This window comes from Delphinus delphis, chromosome 9, assembly GCF_949987515.2.
Source record: "Delphinus delphis chromosome 9, mDelDel1.2, whole genome shotgun sequence".
Taxonomy (NCBI): Eukaryota; Metazoa; Chordata; class Mammalia; order Artiodactyla; family Delphinidae; genus Delphinus; species Delphinus delphis.
Window position 1 is genome coordinate 31,857,395 of NC_082691.1, and position 20,112 is coordinate 31,877,506.

At 33.9% G+C, this 20,112-nt stretch overlaps 1 protein-coding gene across 2 annotated transcripts in view; it reads left to right on the forward strand.

Annotated features, from left to right (window-relative positions):
• RUNDC3B (RUN domain containing 3B) overlaps window positions 1-20,112 on the forward strand; it is a 147,886-nt gene that overhangs the window by 55,478 nt on the left and 72,296 nt on the right. For both annotated transcript variants that reach the window (XM_060020373.1, XM_060020374.1), the window contains exons 3-5: window positions 4,288-4,338; window positions 10,177-10,310; window positions 17,228-17,313. In XM_060020373.1, the coding sequence (XP_059876356.1) occupies window positions 4,288-4,338; window positions 10,177-10,310; window positions 17,228-17,313 (271 nt within the window). The remainder of the gene's footprint in view (window positions 1-4,287; window positions 4,339-10,176; window positions 10,311-17,227; window positions 17,314-20,112) is intronic.

Sequence of the window (20,112 nt, forward strand, 5' to 3'; positions counted from 1 at the left end):
AGTGTTTTTTTTAAATATATGAGAGAGTTAAAAAAATTTATGATTCTACCAGGTAATTCCGAATTCTTGGATTTAGCAGGAATTGATGGTCTCTGATGGTAATCTGTGTTTGTAGCCCTTTGAGTTTCTGCCAGAAGAATAATGGGACATTTCCAGTTTGACCTTATGATTTTTGCAAATTAGCATAGAGCAACTTACAGTACTTGTAATAATCAAATCATAGTTTATTTTCAGTAATGGAAAGTTGTTTTCTTGAGAAAATTTTTTGTTACATAATTTCAGCAACAGTTTTGATCACTTTTAATGCTCAAATATTGCTCATTTAAAGGAAGTAAATATTTTTCATTTTATAGAACATGGAAAAGATTGCACAATTTAATGGACTTTAATTCATCTTTGGAAAGCATCATAATTTCAGTTCCTACACCTTTCTGATTTTCTAATCTCAATGAGTTGTTGATGCATATAGTCTAATATTTTTATTCTTCGTACGTTCCTTTTCTTTCAAGTCATTATGACTTTTCAAATGTAAAATATTTGCATGATTTTGGTGCCCAGTTTTTAAAAATTGTTGAATCAAATAGCCAAATACTTTTTCTAATGTACCTAGTAGCATCTACCTGTAAATGGCATTTTAAAATAAACTTTTAAAAAGTTTAAGATGTCATATATAATATTAAATTTTAATTTCAGAAGCTATTAAAAAATGGAAAATGGCTACATAGAAAAGAAGATAATATTGTTTCATTGTTAGCTTAATTACAGTACATAATGCAGTTGTAAATATTGCTTCACTGAATGATTTTTCTCTTACATATAAATACATGGTTGAAGATTCAAAATGTCAAACAATAAGAACTTGCACATTATTATTATCAGTGACAGAAGAGAGTATATGCTATCTGGTATTGCTAGTTTAAAAAGAAAACTTGTGAAAATTCTGACCTACTATCTGATCATTTATAATCAGTTTTGTTATTTGCCTTATAAATAAATAGCAGTCAGTTTACAAATCAGTCCATCTAGGGATCTTTTCAGGAATCCATCTTGGATCACATAAAAATAAAGTCATCTACCTGTAGCCTTATTAGCAGAGTATATACACAGAGAGAAAGAAAATTAGACTAAATACAACAAAGGCAAAAGACTCACCTTCTACGTAGTTGTCACATTTTATCAATCATGATAATGTAGCTCAGTCGTCAAAGAAATCAAAATAATTAGAAAGCTGAAGTTATAACAAGGGCTAACTTGAAAAAATGGAATAAATGTCATATTTATGGATTAGAATTATATTCAGTCTTATCACCAAGGCTGATTCATGTGTTTAAAGCCATGGTCAGGGGGCTTCCCTGGTGGCGCAGTGGTTGAGAGTCCGCCTGCCGATTCAGGGGATGCGGGTTTGTGCCCCAGTCTGGGAAGATCCCACATGCCGCGGAGCGGCTGGGCCCGTGAGCCATGGCCACTGAGCCTGCGGGTCCAGAGCCTGTGCTCCGCAATGGGAGAGGCCACACAGCAGTGAGAGGCCCGTGTACTGCAAAAAAAAAAAAAAAAAAAAAAAGAATAAAGCCATGGTCAATAATCTTTTCTGTATGATGGCCATTTTCTACCTTAATATAAAGATTATAAAGTTGATTTACTTTCATTTATTTGTTTTTGAACAGTATATACTTTTTGAGTCAGAAGACACGGTATCTTCAGTATGATTAAGCATTCTTTCATTGCATATCTATTTCTTTTTTAAAAAATATTTATTTATTTATTTATTTTGGCTGTGCTGGGTCTTAGTTGCGGTATGTGGGATCTTTGCATGCAGGATCTTTAGTTGTGGCATGTGGACTTCTTAGTTGTGGCCTGCGGACTTCTTAGTTGTGGCATGCATGTGGGATCTAGTTTCCCAACCAGGGATTGAACCCAGGCCCCTTGGATTGGGAGCATGGAGTCTTACCCACTGGACCACCAGGGAAGTCCCTGCATATCTATTTCTGAGTAGGTTCTTCTTTTGGCTGAAATTTCAGAAACTAACACCTAATATCACAGTATATTATATAATTATAATGGTACATTTGAATGAATTTTGTTCTTGAACAAAACACTTTCAGTTTATTTGGTCTTATCTCAACTGTCTTAACATCATATATTTTAAATATGTAAAGAAATTTTATGTATTTTATATATTAATATCCTATATTTTATATGTGATATTATGTATTTTATGTTATAAATATATTTAAATAAATATTTAATATTGTATACTTTAAAACAAAAGTTTTAATTTCAACTGCAAATGAGAACGTTTTCTAACAAGCACTCCTTGAGCCACTTTGAAATAATGTAAGCTTTGTCGTTCATTTATATATATATTTTGGGGAGCAACTAAGCTAAGACTTTAAATTTTATATGAAAAATATTTACCTCATTCTCAGTGCATGTTTACTGCCCCATTATTTTTCCTATTTCTGAGGCTGTAGTGAGAACTCATATCCAACCAGAAAAGCCAGCTGACTGATGCTCTCCATGTGTCAGATCTTGCCTGTAGCCAAAGGAGTAGATCAGTATGAGGCTACAGGGAACAGGGGTGTGCTGGGTCTAGGCAGGCTCTCTCTGGGCCTCTCCTTTCCCATCTACAAAATGACAGTGGTGTTGAAATTTGACTACAGATAATTTGGAATCTTGTGGATTGTCATTTGGTCTGGATGCTTCTTGTTGCTTATAACTGACCTAGAGTGAGATATTAAATTATGATTAAAGCAATTAATGCCTACAAATAAGTGAAAATGTTTTAATTGTTAAAATTTTCACATGGTGTTCCATAGCCAGGATCAAAATAACATGCATAACCAGGGCATAAAGGCTAACATATTAAAAGCTTAAAAAAAAAACCTAAACTATAAATTGAGCTTCATAATAGATTCAGTAGTTGTTTCCCATTTTGTACCAAGGATTGATTAAGCCATGACATAAATCTGGACATGATACATTTTACTTGATACATTTTTTGAAGTAAAATTACTTTAAGTACAGTTTTCCTGGAAATTGTTTTTACTTTGGTAACTTTTGATTACGTAAATGACTACAAGTAAGATACATAACTTTCAAGGCAGAGCTAGTAAATATGGTTTAAACATTAAGAATTGGTATTCTTAATATTTTCACTGAAAAGCATTCTGTTCTGATTTCCATTTAATGCGGAGAGATTTTCATTTTGTTTGTTGTAGTTATAGAAAGAGCATTATGTTTTAACATGGGCTTAACTAGGGTACCTTTTGGTTATAGATCCTTTTGGATATGTGTTTCCAAATTTAATATTCATTTACAGTGATACAAATAGGAGGATAGAGGTGAATAGTAGAGACATAGAAGTGACCAATAGCACAGCTATATATATCTCCTTCCTTTCATTTTTTTATACACTACTGACTGTGTTTGGTTGGTTGGTTTTTGTTTAGTTTCATAAAGTATTTGGAAAGGTGTGGAACCATGTCCTATGGGAGATTTCAGTGTTTGCTTATGAAACAAAAAGATATCATCTGTTGGGAATATGACTTCAGAAATTTGGCTTTGGAGTTTTCCTGTATAGGAATTGCCAAACAACATAGGCAAGAATTTATAGTACTTTTCCAGATGGTGATTGTTAAACAATAATTGGAAGCTGTAGGAAAAACAGTATTTTGCATGAAGTAGGCATTTAGGCAACATTGGTTAAACTGAAGAACATTTTACTAGATATTTAAGTGCTGTTCTCATAATTCTGAAAAAAAAAGACATACAAACTTTAACTCTGCTTAGACCAAAAAAAGAAACAACTGCTCTTCAAAATGAATTTTATAACTTTTAGAAAAGTTAACAGTAAAAAAAGTGTATTTATTTTTAAAGTTGAAACCTTTCTAAGCCGTATAGTTCAATAAGTGAGTAATTTTTCTAACCAATCGTATAAATTTTGAGGTGCAAAGCTAGCAAATTCAGTCAGGCTTCTTTATGTTTGGCTAAGAATAATGGAGGTGAAAGTAGACAGGGAAAAATAGCTTCTCATTTATTTCTGTGACTTAAAGACATCCTATCATCTCCAATAGAATAGGCTACAGGAACCAGCTTGATTTCCGTGCTGAGTAGAGCATCAGCTCAATTCATCTTCATTGAGTTCATTTTATTTATTAGGTAAAAGTGATGTTTACTGCATCAAGATTATGTGTAGCCATCTTATTGGGGCCGTTCAGTTTGCTATTGTAAACTTGATGTCAGGTTTCTTAAATATCTGTGTGTTGTTGTTGTTTATTTTTTTTAAAGAGATTTCCCAAAGTTGCCGATGGCTGGCTCATCTCCAAATACCTCTTCAAGGTACTCTATGCTGGTGATGCCTCCTGCCACTGAGCTGCACGGCAGCATGGAATTGACTTACTGGGGAGGGCTGTATCAGTTAAGTGATCTTTCTTAGTACATTGCATGGGTTTTGCAAAGCTTTCTATTTTTGTTTTTGTTAATCCAGAGGGCAGAACTATGCTTTATGCTAATTTTTAAATCAAAAGCTTTTTGTGAATCCACACAATATAATAATCCATTTGCTCTCCTTCTCCTACATGACCCCTCTATATTTCTATTAAGTTTCATGGTTTTAAGCACAATTTTATTAATCATGCATCTCTGTGTTATTTATATTTTATTATATAAGACTTATTGGTTATTTTCTCAGTTTTATAAGTGCTGTGTAGTAATATTTGTATTACATGCAAACTGGGTCTCAGGGAAGCTGTGTGAATTTCCAGAGTTACTCAGTAAAACATACACGGGCGCTGTCAACAGTAACTGTTTCACTGTTCTTGAACCACTAGTGGAAGTATATTCCTTAGTTTCCTTTCTTCCAGATAGAATATATGCCTTTATTCACTTACTCAAAACTTTTTTATTGAGTTCCTGTTGTATGCAAAGCCCTGCTAGGCCTCTGTGCTAATGACCTAGCCTTTTATTATATTTTTCACTTAGAAAAGAAATACATAGTTATTATTTTTAAAGATTACTTATAATAAGAAAGGTAGAAAGTAGAAAACAAATGTCTTCTCATTTCCTCAATCCTGATCCCCACAAACAATCCTTTAAACAATTTAATGTCCCCTATGTATAACCTTAATCACTACTGAAACACATTATTCTTGATTTCTTCAGGGCTACACGTTTATGCGTGGCTCTCTGTGTGGACGTCAGCCCTCGGTACTCTAATTCAGTCTACTGGTATTCTAAGCTTTATGTTAAAAAATGCTGGTGGAAGAAAAAAACAAAACCTTTGAACTCTGCTTGGAAAGATGGTAAAATTACCTGGATAAAAAAGCCTATGAAGTAAAATTCAGTTTTCAGATTTTTGGTGAACCTGGTTATCTTAATAATTTTTGTTTTGGAAGATTAAGAATTGACTAATTTTTATGGTGTAGATACATACTTTAGATGTTTGTTTGTGATCAATTCCTTACCAGTGAACAAGACATTAATTGTCAGTACCAGAGCGTAGTAATTACATTTTATAGATTAGTGACTGTGATTCGTAGTTGCTAAATGATTTACTTGAGGCACCTTGTAAGTAACATAGTGAGCTAGCAGTATTAAGTACAGTTGAGTATCTAATCTACACTCAGATTTCTTCAGATCAGCTGAAAGTGTAATTAAAGGGTTTTTTTTAAGTGTTTAAATTCGTTCTTTTTTAAAAAACATTAACATGAGACTTTGTCTAGAAAATTAATCAAGGTCGTAATTTTACTTTCAAACCTGGGTTGTCTAATAAATATAAGCTTCAACTAATAGTAGTACTTTTTAAAAGGAAAAGATTCTGACCTTTTGCTGACTTGGGAATTTTCTCTATTCAGTAAAAAGATAGTAGAAAATATTAAACTAATTTTCATAAGTTAGCAGTAAGAAATTTAGGATTGCTGCTATAAAATTTACAGTGAAAAGTTAAATACTGAAATATTAATATATTGGCAACAATAAATCCATAAGTAACCAGTTTCCTTTAAGTATCTGAAACTTTTGCAATATCAGAGTAGCTTATTAAAATTAAAATGGGACTGTATTTTATTGCTTGTCTAGATGAATAGCAGCTCCAAGGTAATAGTCTTTGTTGTTATCATCTAGGTGATATATTGTAGCACTAACAAAACTTCAGCTTGTGAGACCAGTCTTACATTGGCTCTTTACATAGCGAAGTACTAATACAAAGGGTGGAGAAAGGAAGTCACTTAACAGATTCATTTATATTTTATATTATCAAAAGATGATGTGTCATTAGCCACTACTAAATAGAGAACCACTTTGGAAAGTTTAGTTCTTGTTTTTAGAAGGTCTCATCTTGCCATAAAATAAGATAAAAGCAAAACACGAGTATATTGCATGATGTGACTATATTATTTAAGTTAGATACCTTAAAAAATATTAAGGTAGGTATCTAAAGTAATATTAAGTTAGGTGTCTAAGTTAAATAAAGAAGAGTAATTTTAGAATAACATTGGATCTTAGAGATCACGGGCCATTTTAAGTTGCTGAAAATGAGGCAGTTTAGTGGGAAAGACATCACGTAGCTGGTTAGTAGCAGATCTTTTAGTCTAGCAAACTTTCATCATTTATTTCTGTGCCTAAAATGCATTAGAGTTGGATTGATGGGTTGGGAATAAGTTTTGAAAAGCTTGTTTAACTTTGTCTTTGGTAAAAAGTCAACTACTAAAAACATATAAAATTGAAAGCACTTTATACACTTACACTTGTCAGCAACGTTAAAAAGAGAATTGTTAGTGACAGCATAATTCTTCTCCTGAATAAAATTTCTTCAAAATGTAGGCTAGTTAGCTTCTTGCTATGTGATTTGCTTTTCTGGTTCTTTTTAAAGGAAATGAGAATATCTTTGGAGTGGTTATTTATTACCTCAATAATTATTTTTAAAGGCATGATCACCCTGTAGCTTTGTTTTTTAATTTTCCTGTTGAATACTGGTTACAGACTAATAGCCCAAGTACATCTTTTGCTAGCAGTTAATCTGTGTTTAAGTAAAAGTGATGTTCAAGTAATAATATCTCAAATAACCAATTGAACACTTCCATTATTTTTAATTAACTTCAACCTTTTTCATAGATGCAGAAATTATTTAATTATTTAAATAAAACCCTAGGATACATGGACAATTTACATGAGAGTTCATTTGGAGGTTCTAACAAGGGACTCTTAACCCACATCCTTCTGAATGTGAAAAATTCAGGGTCTTGATTTAAAAACTTCATTTTGGAAATGATGCACATGAAAGAGAAAGGAAGGCAGAATCAAGCCAAGTCATCCTCTCATCTAGTTTGTTGAGTAGGTAGCAGTGTTGGGAAGATACTACTGGTATACTTAAGGCCCTGCAAGTCATGGCAACATGTCATTTTGTTAATTGTTTAGTTTCTCAGTTCGTTAGCTAGGAAATCTTGTCATTGTCTCTTGGGTGAACGTCTTGTAGACAGCATATCCTACACATAGCAGGAATCCGAAGGATTTAGCGCCCATTCCTTTTCTGTTTCACCTAAGCCTAGACTTTTAGTTTCTCAATATCTTTGTTTCCTCTCCTCCAAAAGGGGGCTCTGTTATATTCTTTTGGTTTTCAACAGCTCTACTTTGAAACGTCTCATAAATTAATTTCCTCAGTCATGCCAAACTCATGAGAAGATTTAAAATAAAGTCACCAGAGAAATCTTGTGACTCTCCTTTTGAGGTCCCTGGCAGTGTATGGTACTCCATTTCTTGAGGGAAGTGTGGTAGCTATTCCTCATTTTTAAATTGCGGGACAATCCCAATTAATAGAAGCCAAGGAAAATTAGTCAAGACTAGATTTTAGAGAGGTAAATTTAGAATGGTTGATATGGTAAAAGGTTGGATTAGGGAGTAAATTTTAAAGATTTTTCTAGATTCTAAGCAAGTAATGGGAAAAACTTCACTGTGCATCTCATTCCCACTTTGGAATGCAAGGGGACCTTGGGTCTCTTGACTATTTGTATGATAATAGTAATAACAGTAGTAATCATTGTTAATATTTGTATTAGGCTGTATACTAATTGCTGCACATACATTATTTAATCCTCACAGCAGTATTATCATGTAGATACCACCATTATTGTCAATTTATAGAAGAAACTCAGATTGGTAGAGTGAAGTTAAGTCATTTGCTTAAGATTGCATGTCTAGAAAGTGATATAATTCTGGCCCACCAGGCTCAGAAGCTCATATTCTTACCATTAGGCATCTTGTTTCCTCTCCAAATGGCTAACAAATTGACAACATGAAAATTGCCCCAAAGACAGACTATACTGAGATCCTGTTCTAGGAACTTTTTTTAACTAAAGAAGAGAGGGGGCAAAGAAAAGTGATGGGGAGAGATTGAGAAAAAGAAGGAAGATTATAAACATTCCTATAGATTTGTATTTTTTGGTAGTAAGATTTAATTTTTAAGGAGACATTTGAGTTATATAGATGTTTGAGTAAAGATTTCTAGATGCTTTTGTATTTTTAGTTATTTGTAGACAAAGCTAAATGTATTTGTCCAGAATATTTGATATCTGTAATCTAGCATGCAGACATCTTGATACCAGGTTGTCACTGAGCTGTTTCTATAAAAAGATACTAATTAGATTTTTTAAATTCAAATTTCTATATGCATTGCAATTAAGATTTTGTTTTGTGCTGATTAACCAGTCGATTTGTTTAGTAAATATTTATTAAATGCCCACTATGAGCCAAGTACTGTGTTAAGTGCTGGAGATAGAATTGAGGACAAATAAGATACAGTCCTTGCCTTAGTGATCTTACCACCTAATATGTGAGACAATCAAGTAAGCAGATAATTATAAGGGTAAGTAAGCTCAGGGTGATATGCCAGCACATAGGGAGGAGTAACTTACTGCAGAGATCACACGTGGCTTACCAGAAGAGGAGCCCTTGGAAATGTCCTCCATGATGAATAGGGGTTACCTATCATGATATGTGAGCTTTCTGTTGGTTGAGTAACCATACTATTAGAAATACCAGGGGGATCTTTTAAAAAATACCAGTGTGTAGGCCCACCCCCAAAGATTCTGATTATTTAGTTTGGGTGGAGCCCAGACATGAGAACTTTTTAAAAGAAGCCCAGTCATTCTTATGGGCTGCCCTGGTTGGACACCACTCAAATATTTCAGACGTTGTTCCTAAAATGCTGCTTGTGGACAAGAACACTTTAACTCTTTTTGATGTTGCTTAGAGAGAACGTGTTACTGGGGAAAAGAAGATTGAGATAAATATTAACTGAAAACAAAGAAGCAGAGATTTTAAAATATAAAAGCTAATCTTTCTTCATTAAGATTGAACAACTTCCCTAGGTAAGAATAATTATTCCAGACACCTGAAGAAATATTAAGATGTCTCTCATGTCCCATTTAAAAATATTCAGAGTAAAAAATTGTTCCCCTGGACCTACTACTCAAAGTCCTGCATAGAAATATTAATACTAATATAAGATACACACAAAAGAACATTTGTTCTTGAACAATACATAATTACCCAAATCTGGAAGATTAGAATAGTAAATGCCTGAAGGACTTGTCACAGGTTGGTGACTAGAAGAGAGCAGATGAATGACAGTTAGATGAAGGTTTGGTAGAATGGTGGTGAATGGGTGGGAATGATTAGTGAATGTAGGAGTCTCACTGATTATAGGTACTTACAGACCACACATTGTTTCATTTCTTTGAAGTATCCCTCTGAAGAGGAGAAAAAGTGTTGCCTTTTAAGTTTTTTCTGTTTTTCCAAGAAGAGGAAGCTTCAGGATGCAACTGGTGAAGTTTAAATTAACGCTTAACTAGAACCACAAAGAGGCATACCTGTGTGCTCTCTGAAAGACTGTGTTAGAATAACAGGATATTAACCTATAAGAGATTTTTTAGTGTCTAGACCCTTTTTACTTCATTTAATTTAATTTTATTGTTGAGAAAACTATGATCCAGATACATTAAATAAATTGCCCAAAGTAACACAACTAGGTAAAGGTAGAACGGGACCAGACTTAAGGCTTTTTGACCCCAGGTGCCCTTTCCACAATCGCACACTCCACTGACATTTATTTCTCAGAGTTTTATTCTTGAGTTTTGAATTTCTAGTCTAGTTTTATTTTGTATTACAATTTGTCTCCTGAAGGTCAAGTAACCTGGTTTGGTTATGAAAGTCCTCGTAGCTTCTGGGACTATATCAGAGTGGCTTGCCGGAAAGTTTCACAGAACTGTATCTGCAGCATTGAAAATATGGAAAATGTCAGTTCCTCTAGAGCTAAGGTAAGGCATAAATAATAATGTGCAGTATGTGTAATCTAATCCTAAACAATTTTGACCCAAATAGAAAATTTTGAGCTCTTTGCTATATAAAATCTTTCTTTTCTTTGTTGGAATTAAGCACTTGACCAAATTTAACATCTTTCAGAGGCTTGTTTCATTTTTTATTTTTAGTAGCATGTAATAATTTTAGAATGCTCTTGAATCTTCACTGTTGCCTTATAAATAGCAGGAAGGTATGAAGCTAGTAACTATGAATTTCTTTTTTGAGAAGCACAGTAAAATATTTCCTAGTCTATGAAGTTTCTACATTTCTTGAATTACCTAAATCAGTGACTCTTAGTGTCCTGCGCTGGCAGTCCATAATGTCAAAACTATTTTCACATAGTACCAAATTGTTACTTGCCTTTTGCACCGGGTTGATACTTGCACTGCTTATGCAGAAGCAATGGTGGGTAAAATTAACTGGTTCCTTAGCATAAATTAAAGCAGTAGCATCGAACTATACTAGTAGTCATTGAGTTCTTCCTCACCATACATGCAGTCTTAAAAACAAAAACAAAAACCAGTTTCACTTAATGTCCATGACGGTGAAGTAAACATTATTAATTTAATTAAATCTCAAGCTTTGAGAAGCTGTCTTTTTAATATCTTGAGTGACAAAATGGGAAGTATGTATACAGCGTATTGACATGTGATGGTTGTCTCAAGGAAACGTACTCATGCAGTAGTTTGAATTGTTAACTGAACTAGACACTTTTGTCATGTAATACTATTTTTACTTGAAAGAAAAACATTCAAACTATAGCCTTTTTAGACGTAGGCATTTTGTAGACATTTCATAAGTAAAGATGAATGAAGTAAACCTGTTCCTTCAAGAAAAACAGCTTGAGAGTATTTGTTGCCAATGGTAAAATGAAAGCTTTCCAGTAAAAATTAGAATTTTGGAAAACTTGTAGTGTATTCACCATCTTAACTCGATAACTTCCTAGTACTTAAATGCTTTTCTAATAACACTGATGTTGATATTAACAAAAATATATATTATTTAATGGAATGTGTCAGTATTTTGTAGACCTGCATAACTTATATTTTTTATTTTTTTAACATCTTTATTGGAGTATAACTGCTTCACAATGGTGTGTTAGTTTCTGCTTTATAACAAAGTGAATCAGTTATACATATACATATGTTCCCATATCTCTTCCCTGTTGCGTCTGATGTGTGGAATAATAAAATCATGCATGGGTAAAATATCCATTCAAAGTGTAAGAATGTAATACAGTATGAAACATTCATTGATATGGTTATAGAGTCCATGTTGCAATTAACCTTTAAGAAATTATCACTTACTGAGTTTTGATTAGAACCAAAGGAGAATATCATCCACAATTATCTGAAAAGGCTATTAAATGATTCCTTTTTCCAATTATGTATCTGTGTGAGGGTAGATTTTCTTCACATGCTTCAACCAGAACGACCCATTGCAACAGATAGAATGCTGAAGCAGATATCTAGTTCTCTTTTATTAAGCCATACATTAAAGAGATTTGTAAAAATGTAAAACAGAGGTCTCTTCTCTCTAATATTTTTTTTAGGGAAAGATAGTTAGTTTTTCATAAAAATATGGTTTTCAGTGTTAACATATAATGAGTTCATTATTTTTTTAATAACTATATATTTTTAAAGTTTCCAGTTTTGACTTGTAGTGCAGTGAATATGGATAGATATAACCTATGTAAAAACCCTTTGGAGTCCTCAAAATTTTTAAGATTGTAAAGGTCTGAGCTGGTGACATAAGGTATGTTAGCTTTAGTATAGTAGTTTATTTATTTTTATTGGTTTGTCATAATAACTTTCCTTACCATTTTTGACACTTAAGAGTTACAGAATGAAATAAAAATGAAATAGAAAATAAAGGTTGAAAATATTAGATAGTTTTAAGTCGACATAATTTAATTCAATTCATTATTTGACAATCATAACCTAATAAATTACATGTCTGTATAATACACAAATGTATAACAATCATCTTTCAACAGTGTAGTTTCTAAGTTTATTGTTCCTGTATCCATTTTTATTTAGAAAGATTTTTTTTCTTATGGAAAATTTTTGGTTAGCAAAATTGACACATATATTGAAATTAAATATTTTGTAAAACATGGACCAAGTACCTAAATTTTAAAACAATTTATTTTTACTTTTTTTAATATAATTTTTAAAGGTTACTTTCCATTTACAGTTATTACAAAATATTGGCTCTATTCCCTATGCTGTATAGTGCATCCTTGTAGCCTGTCTTACACCCAGTAGTTTGTACCTTCCACTCTCCTACCCCTATACTGCCCCCCCCATCCTTGTTAGGATAAGCAACCTTATCCCTTGTTCCTTCTATGATATAAATTTAACATATTAGACCAATTTCTGAATATACTACTCACATCAACCATTCATACATCCATGCATCCTTCCACCTGATAAATTTTTATTGAGCACCTATACCATGACAGAACTGTGAGTGTAGTCTTTAATACATTCTTATGACTTATGTCCCTAATCCTTCCTAGTTATTCCTGGTCTCATCTTCTTGTTTACTTTTTCCTTGTTCAGAAGCTGGCCTTGTCAGTGCTTTGTCCCAGAGGCTGGTTAGCCAAATTTTCTACTGAAAGAGGCAGAGACAGAGAGAGGGTGTTAATCACAGATACACCAGAATTACCAAATACTAGAACTTTGCAATAAGATATAGTATTGCAAAGAGGCCATTTTTATGTTCATTTTCTATTACTGATTCACAAATCTACCTCCTCTTTTAACTACCACTCGACTTTTCCTATCCCTAGTTCTTTAGTGTGATGGCCCCAAACCTGGAAGTGACACAAATTGGAGGGGCCCTGTAAACACTCCAGGCTTTTATTTGTGACCCCAGAAAGGCTATACCTTGGGAGTAAGGGGAATTCAGATGAAGACTAGCCTTCAAAAGACCTAAAAGCGGTGTCCTTAAGTGGTACAAGGTGATTTTCAAGTACACTGTCTGTCTACCAGAAGAAAAGCAAATCTACTCTAGAGAAAGGTAGCACTAGAGTTGCTACAAATTTTCCTCCACAGTGTCCATTATTTAATCAGAAATCACCAGGTATATACGGAAACAAGATTAAATGAATAAAACTAAGAAATATAAAAAAGACAATTGAAACAGACCTATGGGAGATGCAGATAATGAACTTTTAAGTAATTATGATATAAATAAAGATTAAGAATACTAGAGAACTGGAGTATATAAGAAAATCCAAATAGGAAGCTACAGGATATTCATTCTTATAGAACTTGTACAAAAATCGGTCGTTTGCTAAGTTGTAATTCACCTAAATGAATTTCAGAGGATTGAAATATAAGTATGTTCTCTAACCACAGTAGAATCAATAATAAAAAGATAACTAGAAAATGCTTATATAAGTTGAATTTGAGAAGAATTTCTAAATAACTCATGGATGAAAGAAGAAATTACACATGAAATTGAAAAATATTTGGTAAGTAATGATAATGAAAATATATAAAAAATTATGCTTAGAGGAGAATAGATAGGCTTAAATAGGCTTTTATGTATTTTTTTTAAAGAAAGGCTGAAAAATCAGTGATCAAAGCTTTCATCTCAAGAAGCTTAAAAAAAAGTAATAAACCCAAAGTAGAAGGAAAGAAATAATGAAGAGCAAAAATTCAATTAAATTGAAACAAGTGTACACTAGAAGCCTATCAACAAAGCCAAAAGTTGGTATTTTTTGGTTTTTTTAACTAATTAATTAATTAATTTTTGGCTGCGTTGGGTCTACGTTGCTGTGTGCTGGCTTTCTCTAGTTTCGGCCAGCAGGGGCTTCTCTTCATTGTGGTGCGCAGGCTTCTTGTGGCGTTGGCTTCTCTTGTTGCAGAGCACGGGCTCTAGGTGCGTAAGCTTCAGTACTTGTGGCAGGCGGGCTCAGTAGTTGTGGCTCACAGGCTCTAAAGCGCAGGCTCAGTAGTTGTGGCACACGGGCTTAGCTGTTCCGTGGCATGTGGAATCTTCCTGGACCAGGGATCAAACCCGTACCCCCTGCATTGGCAGGTGGATTCTTAACCACTGTGCCACCAGGGAAGTCCCAGTTGGTGTTTTTAAAAAGATTAATATAACTGTTAAGTTTCTAGCAAGGCTACTCAAGAAAGAAAAGAAAAAGAGAGATTATAAATTACCAGTATCAGTAATGAAGAAGAGGTAAAACCCATCGACCCTACAGACATTAAAAATCCTAAAAGAAAGTATTATGAATAACTTCACACCTATAAATTAAAAAATTTAAATGAAATGGGCAGATTATTTGAAAACTGTCACTTACAAAGCTAACACAAAAAGGAAGAAAGCCTCTGAATATTCTGATGTCTACTAAAGAAATTGACGCTATAATTTAAAATCTTCCCCTTGCAGCTCATTTTTAAATTGAGTTATCTTTTTCTTATGGATTTGTAAGAATTTTTGGCATTCTACAAATGAGATTCTTTTGTCAGATACATATAATGCAAGTATTTTTGTCCACTCTGTGATTTGTCTTTTTACTATCTTAAATGATTACAGTTCATCCCCTGAAATAGGAGGGAAGGTAGAGTGTATGGGTATTAGTTCAATTAGGTTGGTTGGTTTGGTGGCATGAGTTTCCTGTCTTCCAGTTGTGTCTATTTTTTGTTTCTTCATATAGTAAAGTAGGGATAGTATTGTAACCTGACTCACACACAGTTCTTGTGAGGATTAAATATCTTAATGTGTAAAACGCTCTTAAAACAGAGGTAAGCATGTATTAATTACATTCTTAAGAAGTGTTGACTACGTTTATTTTTTGGAAAAACCTTTAGTGGCAAACAGACAAATATTTATGTCTCCCAAACAATAACAGCAACCTTCAGTGGTTCACCATTATCTGATAAAGTCTAAAATCTTAAACCTAATTTTCAGCTTTTCCCCCTTTATGGCCCCAACAAGCTTTATATCTTCTGTTTCTTTTGTTGAAAGAAAAGAAACTGTTAAAATCAGCACCATTTATTATGACAATATAACAAAGAATTCCACAAACATCTAAGGACAGGAAACTAGGTGCAGCCCAGTTCTGTGTGGATTGAAATTAATAAATCAGGAAGCAGGACTTTCCCCCATATTTCTTATCTTAACAATAGCACAGTCTCCTGTGTCTAACTTTCTCTGGAGAGCAGCTTTTCCCGCTTCTGTTTTAGAATGTAGCTTTTTGATTCAAGCCACTACTACTAGTCTCTGTGTCTTTTAGATGAAATTTTAAGAAACTTGAGACTGAGAGCTCATGCTTGCCTCTTCCTTCCTCTGTTCCAATCTGCTACAACTAACTGTAGGTTTCCCTGGGCTGACTCAGCAGAAACAATGGACTGAGCACAGGGCAAGCTAAGGGATTTTTAGGTTAAAAAAGGTGGGCAAACTGACTGGCATACTAATCACACCCATATCATTTCTTTATTTCCCAACAATACTGCTGCTTGTAGCCTGCTAGGTTGTTTTTTTTTTTTAATTTATTGTAATTTTTTTTTGGCTGCATTGGGTCTTTGTTGCTGTGCGTGGGCTTTCTCTAGTTGTGGCGAGCGGGGGCTACTCTTTGTTGCATTGCGTGGGCTTCTCGTTGCGGTGGCTTCTCATTGTGGAGCACAGGCTCTAGGCGCACGGGCTCAGTAGTTGTGGCTCGCGGGCTCTAGAGCACAGGCTCAGTAGTTGTGGCACACGGGCTTAGTTGCTCTGCGGCATGTGGGATCTTCTCGGACCAGGGCTCAAACCTGTGTCCCCTGCATTGGCAGGCGGCTTCTTAACCACTGCACCACCAGGGAAGTCCTAGCCTGCTAGGTTTTTCCACGTCTCGATTAACTCCGTTTTCATCCTTCTGTCCGACAGTTTTGGTGAATTCACTAGAGTTGTAGACATTTCTACAACTGTAGACATTTCAGTGCTTCTTTTTCTATACTGGTAGTCGACCATCATATATATTGGTTAGCGACACCTTTATTCTTAGCTGCCATTGCAGTGTTTTGAATTTCTATATAGTTAATCTTCATAGATTTTCTGGAGATGTGTGAAAGGGTTGAGTGAAAAGGAAAGTAATTGAATTATAAAATTCCCACTAAAAAATATAATCTTTATAGTCTTTCATTCTAAACAAAGAATCCAGAAGAAATGCTTTGGATTATAACAAAACTGGCTAGTCCCAACTATTGAATGATGTTACCTCTTTTCAAAAGTAAAATTAAATTTTTCATATTTTGTTAGAATTGTGTGTTTTCTCTGATTTTGTTCTAGAGTATGCTTCTGGGTGCTTTTGTTGTGCGTTTGTTTTTTCTGGTTTAAATTTTCGGTAATAGTCTTTAGAATATGCTCTGGAGGCACCAAATTCAGTAACTCATGATTTGGATGCATGATAAATAATGAAATTTGGTTGTCTGAAACGTTCCTCTGGAAAGACTAAACAAGTGGTGTGAAGGTGATTATTAATGAGAACGGACTCTTTTCTTCATGTTTTATAAGGGAGCTCATTTTAATTGGCATGTTGATTTGGGCATTGAAGTAAAGAGATATGTCTTGTGATTTCCTTCTATAATTCACAAGAAGTCTGTAACCCAAGTTAAGTCAATATTAATGGTTATGTCCCTTCAGATGCTAGAAAGTTAATCTGACATGATCTACCCTGCACCTTCAGAGAACAAAGTATATACTATATATAATTAAAATTTACCTCATCTTATCTACTTATTTTTTAGTCTTTATCAAATGCATATTTTGAGTTATTCTTTGCATATTAAAATGTTTATATTTTTATGACATAGCAGGCAAAATATATTTTAACTTCTAATTTTTTTTTTCATGTTTGATTCTTTCTTCTTCCTTTTAGGGTAGAGCCTGGATCAGAGTAGCACTCATGGAAAAACATTTATCTGAATACATCTCTACAGCTCTGAGAGACTTCAAAACAACCAGGTTTAAAAGTCCTTTTAATTTTCAATATATATTTAAAAGATTTACCAGAAGACTTAGCAGTAAGAATAGATGAAGACGCATTTGTTTTTAAAGTCCTTGCCTATTTTATTTCCTCCTTTTTGTACTTCTCAGATAAATCCACTGTCTTCTCAGGAAAATGCAGTTTCTCAACTAAACATACATCTTACCTTGGTTTATCTTTTCAGGCCTCACATTCTGCCTGGAATATCTTTTTTCTGAACAATTTCTGATTCTTACTTTTTCAACACGTGAAGTTTCATTTTCTCCACAGACTTTTTTCTAACCAATTTGGAGAAAAATCTGTGAAATTCCTATAGCATTCTTTCTCTTTCCACACCACAATATTTATTTCTTTAATTCTTATATAATATAATTAATGGTTGCTCAGTTGTCTTTTTAGGGCAGTCTATACCAGTGTTCTTCTTGGGTTGTAAGATGGTACATTGTGCAAAACAGGACTTTATTAATTTTTTATGATGGTCAAGAAAAGGTTCATATTAGGACAACAGTCATTCCTACTCAGCTGTGGTCTGCTAATCTATATTTATAGCTTTTGTTAAAGAAACCATTTTTTTTCCATTTCAGTAGTATTTGTAAATGAAAATATTCAATATTTTCAATATCCTAGATATGTACTATTCAATACAGTCACCACTAACCACATGCCACTGTGTAAATTAAAATTGAAATTAAGTAAAATTACTGGGCTTCCCTGGTGACGCAGTGGTTAAGAATCCACCTGCCGACGCAGGGGACACGGTTTTGAGCCCTGATCCAGGAAGATCCCACATGCCGCGGAGCAGTGAAGCCTGTGGGCCACAACTACTGAGCCTGCACTGTAGAGCCCACGTGCCACAACTACTGAAGCCCGTGCACCTAGAGCCCATGCTCCGCAACAAGAGAAGCCACCTCAGTGAGAAGCCCGCGCACCGCAATGAAGAGTAGCCCCCACTCGCCGCAACTAGAGAAAGCCCACACGCAGTAACAAAGACCCAGCACAACCAAAAATAAATAAATAAAATAAATTAATTTATTTTTTAAAAAAGTAAAATTACTGATTCAGTTCTTCAGTTGCTTTATCACATTTTAGGTGTTCACTGGCCTTCTGTGGTTAATGGCAGCCAAATTGGACAGCACAGATATAGAACAGTGCTTCATAGCAGAAAGTTCTATCAGACAGCACTGCCTTAGACACTTCTAAATTACCATACTTATTTCTACCTCGTTAATTGTATTTCTTAAAGAAGAGAGTGTCTGTAAACCAGTTTTGACAGAAAATAAGGAATATATATACAGAAATCATGTTATCTGGAATCTTAAGTTCATGTCCTGATGCCATATTTGACATTTTGGATTTTGAGAAAATCTGGGCCTTTATTATGACACATTCTTTTAGCTAACTAGCTAATATAGATTACAATATCTTTACTTAGGTGTCTTTATGTTTTTAGGTAATAAAACAATAAATTTTTTATTTGGAAGATACAAAGAAAAAATTATCATTATAAATTTGACCAGGATATAAAGACTTTTAACTCCAAGAAGCATTTGCATAAAGTAAATCTGATATATGCTTATTGAATTCTTTTAAAGCAGTATGATACTCTTGAGATATTTCTAAAGATAGACAGTGAGATGATGATAAACTCTTAGACATTTGAAATAAGTCTTATGCAATGAAACATTTGTTTTATTTATCATCACTAGTAAATACGTTTAATTATGGAAGATAATAAATATTGAAGATAATAAGGCTTCAAAAATAAAAGTAGTATCAGAATCTCATAGATCAAACCTAAAAATCCTAAATTAATGAAATCAAAACCAAGTTTATACCATAATTATCTCCTGTACAATAACAAGATAGTCTTTTCTAAATAGAAATTAAAGCATTAATAATCTCTCTAGGGTTTCCCTGGTGGTGCAGTGGTTAAGAATCCACCTGCCAATGCAGGGGACACGGGTTCAAGCCCTGGTCCAGGAAGATCCCACATGCCGCAGAGCAACTAAGCCCATGTGCCACAACTACTGAGCCTGCTCTCTGGAGCACGCGAGCCACAACTACTGAGCCCATGTGCCACAACTACTGAAGCCCGCGTGCCTAGAGCCCGTGCTCCGCAACAAGAGAAGCCACTGCAATGAGAAGGCCACGTACCGCAACGAAGAGTAGCCCCCACTCGCCGCAACTAGAGGAAGCCCGCATGCATCAACGAAGACCCAGTGTAGCCAAAAATAAATAAATAAATTTAAGAAAAAAAAATCTCTCTAAGTTGTTAGTCTTGTTTCTTAGTTTACACAATTGGGTGGGGTAGAAATAGTACTTGAATAGACTATTTTTAGAGTGAGTAGCTTAAATTTTTTAAGGGAAATCCTTTTTGCCTTGTTTTTAGGTATTAGCTGGGTTTTTTTTGAAAAAAAGAAGTGATTCAGCTGTAAAAAGTTCATGAAGTAAAAATATTCTTGTAACAATATATAAACATATATTACTCAAATAGAAACATGGCTTAGTATATGTTTATACACGCACAGAAATACATCATATTTATATACACAGATACACACACAGTATTTAAATGTGACTATGATGGCTCTGTAATTATCAAGAAATGAAGTAAGTAGTTACTTCAGAACTCTCATCCTAAAAGTTAACTAAAAAAAGGCAGTTGCCAAAAGACGAAGTCTTTTTTTTTAACTATTTACACTACTTATTTTTTATTAACTGAAATCAAACCAGAGAAACTTAATTATAAATAAATTTGGTTGTGAACCCATAGCGAA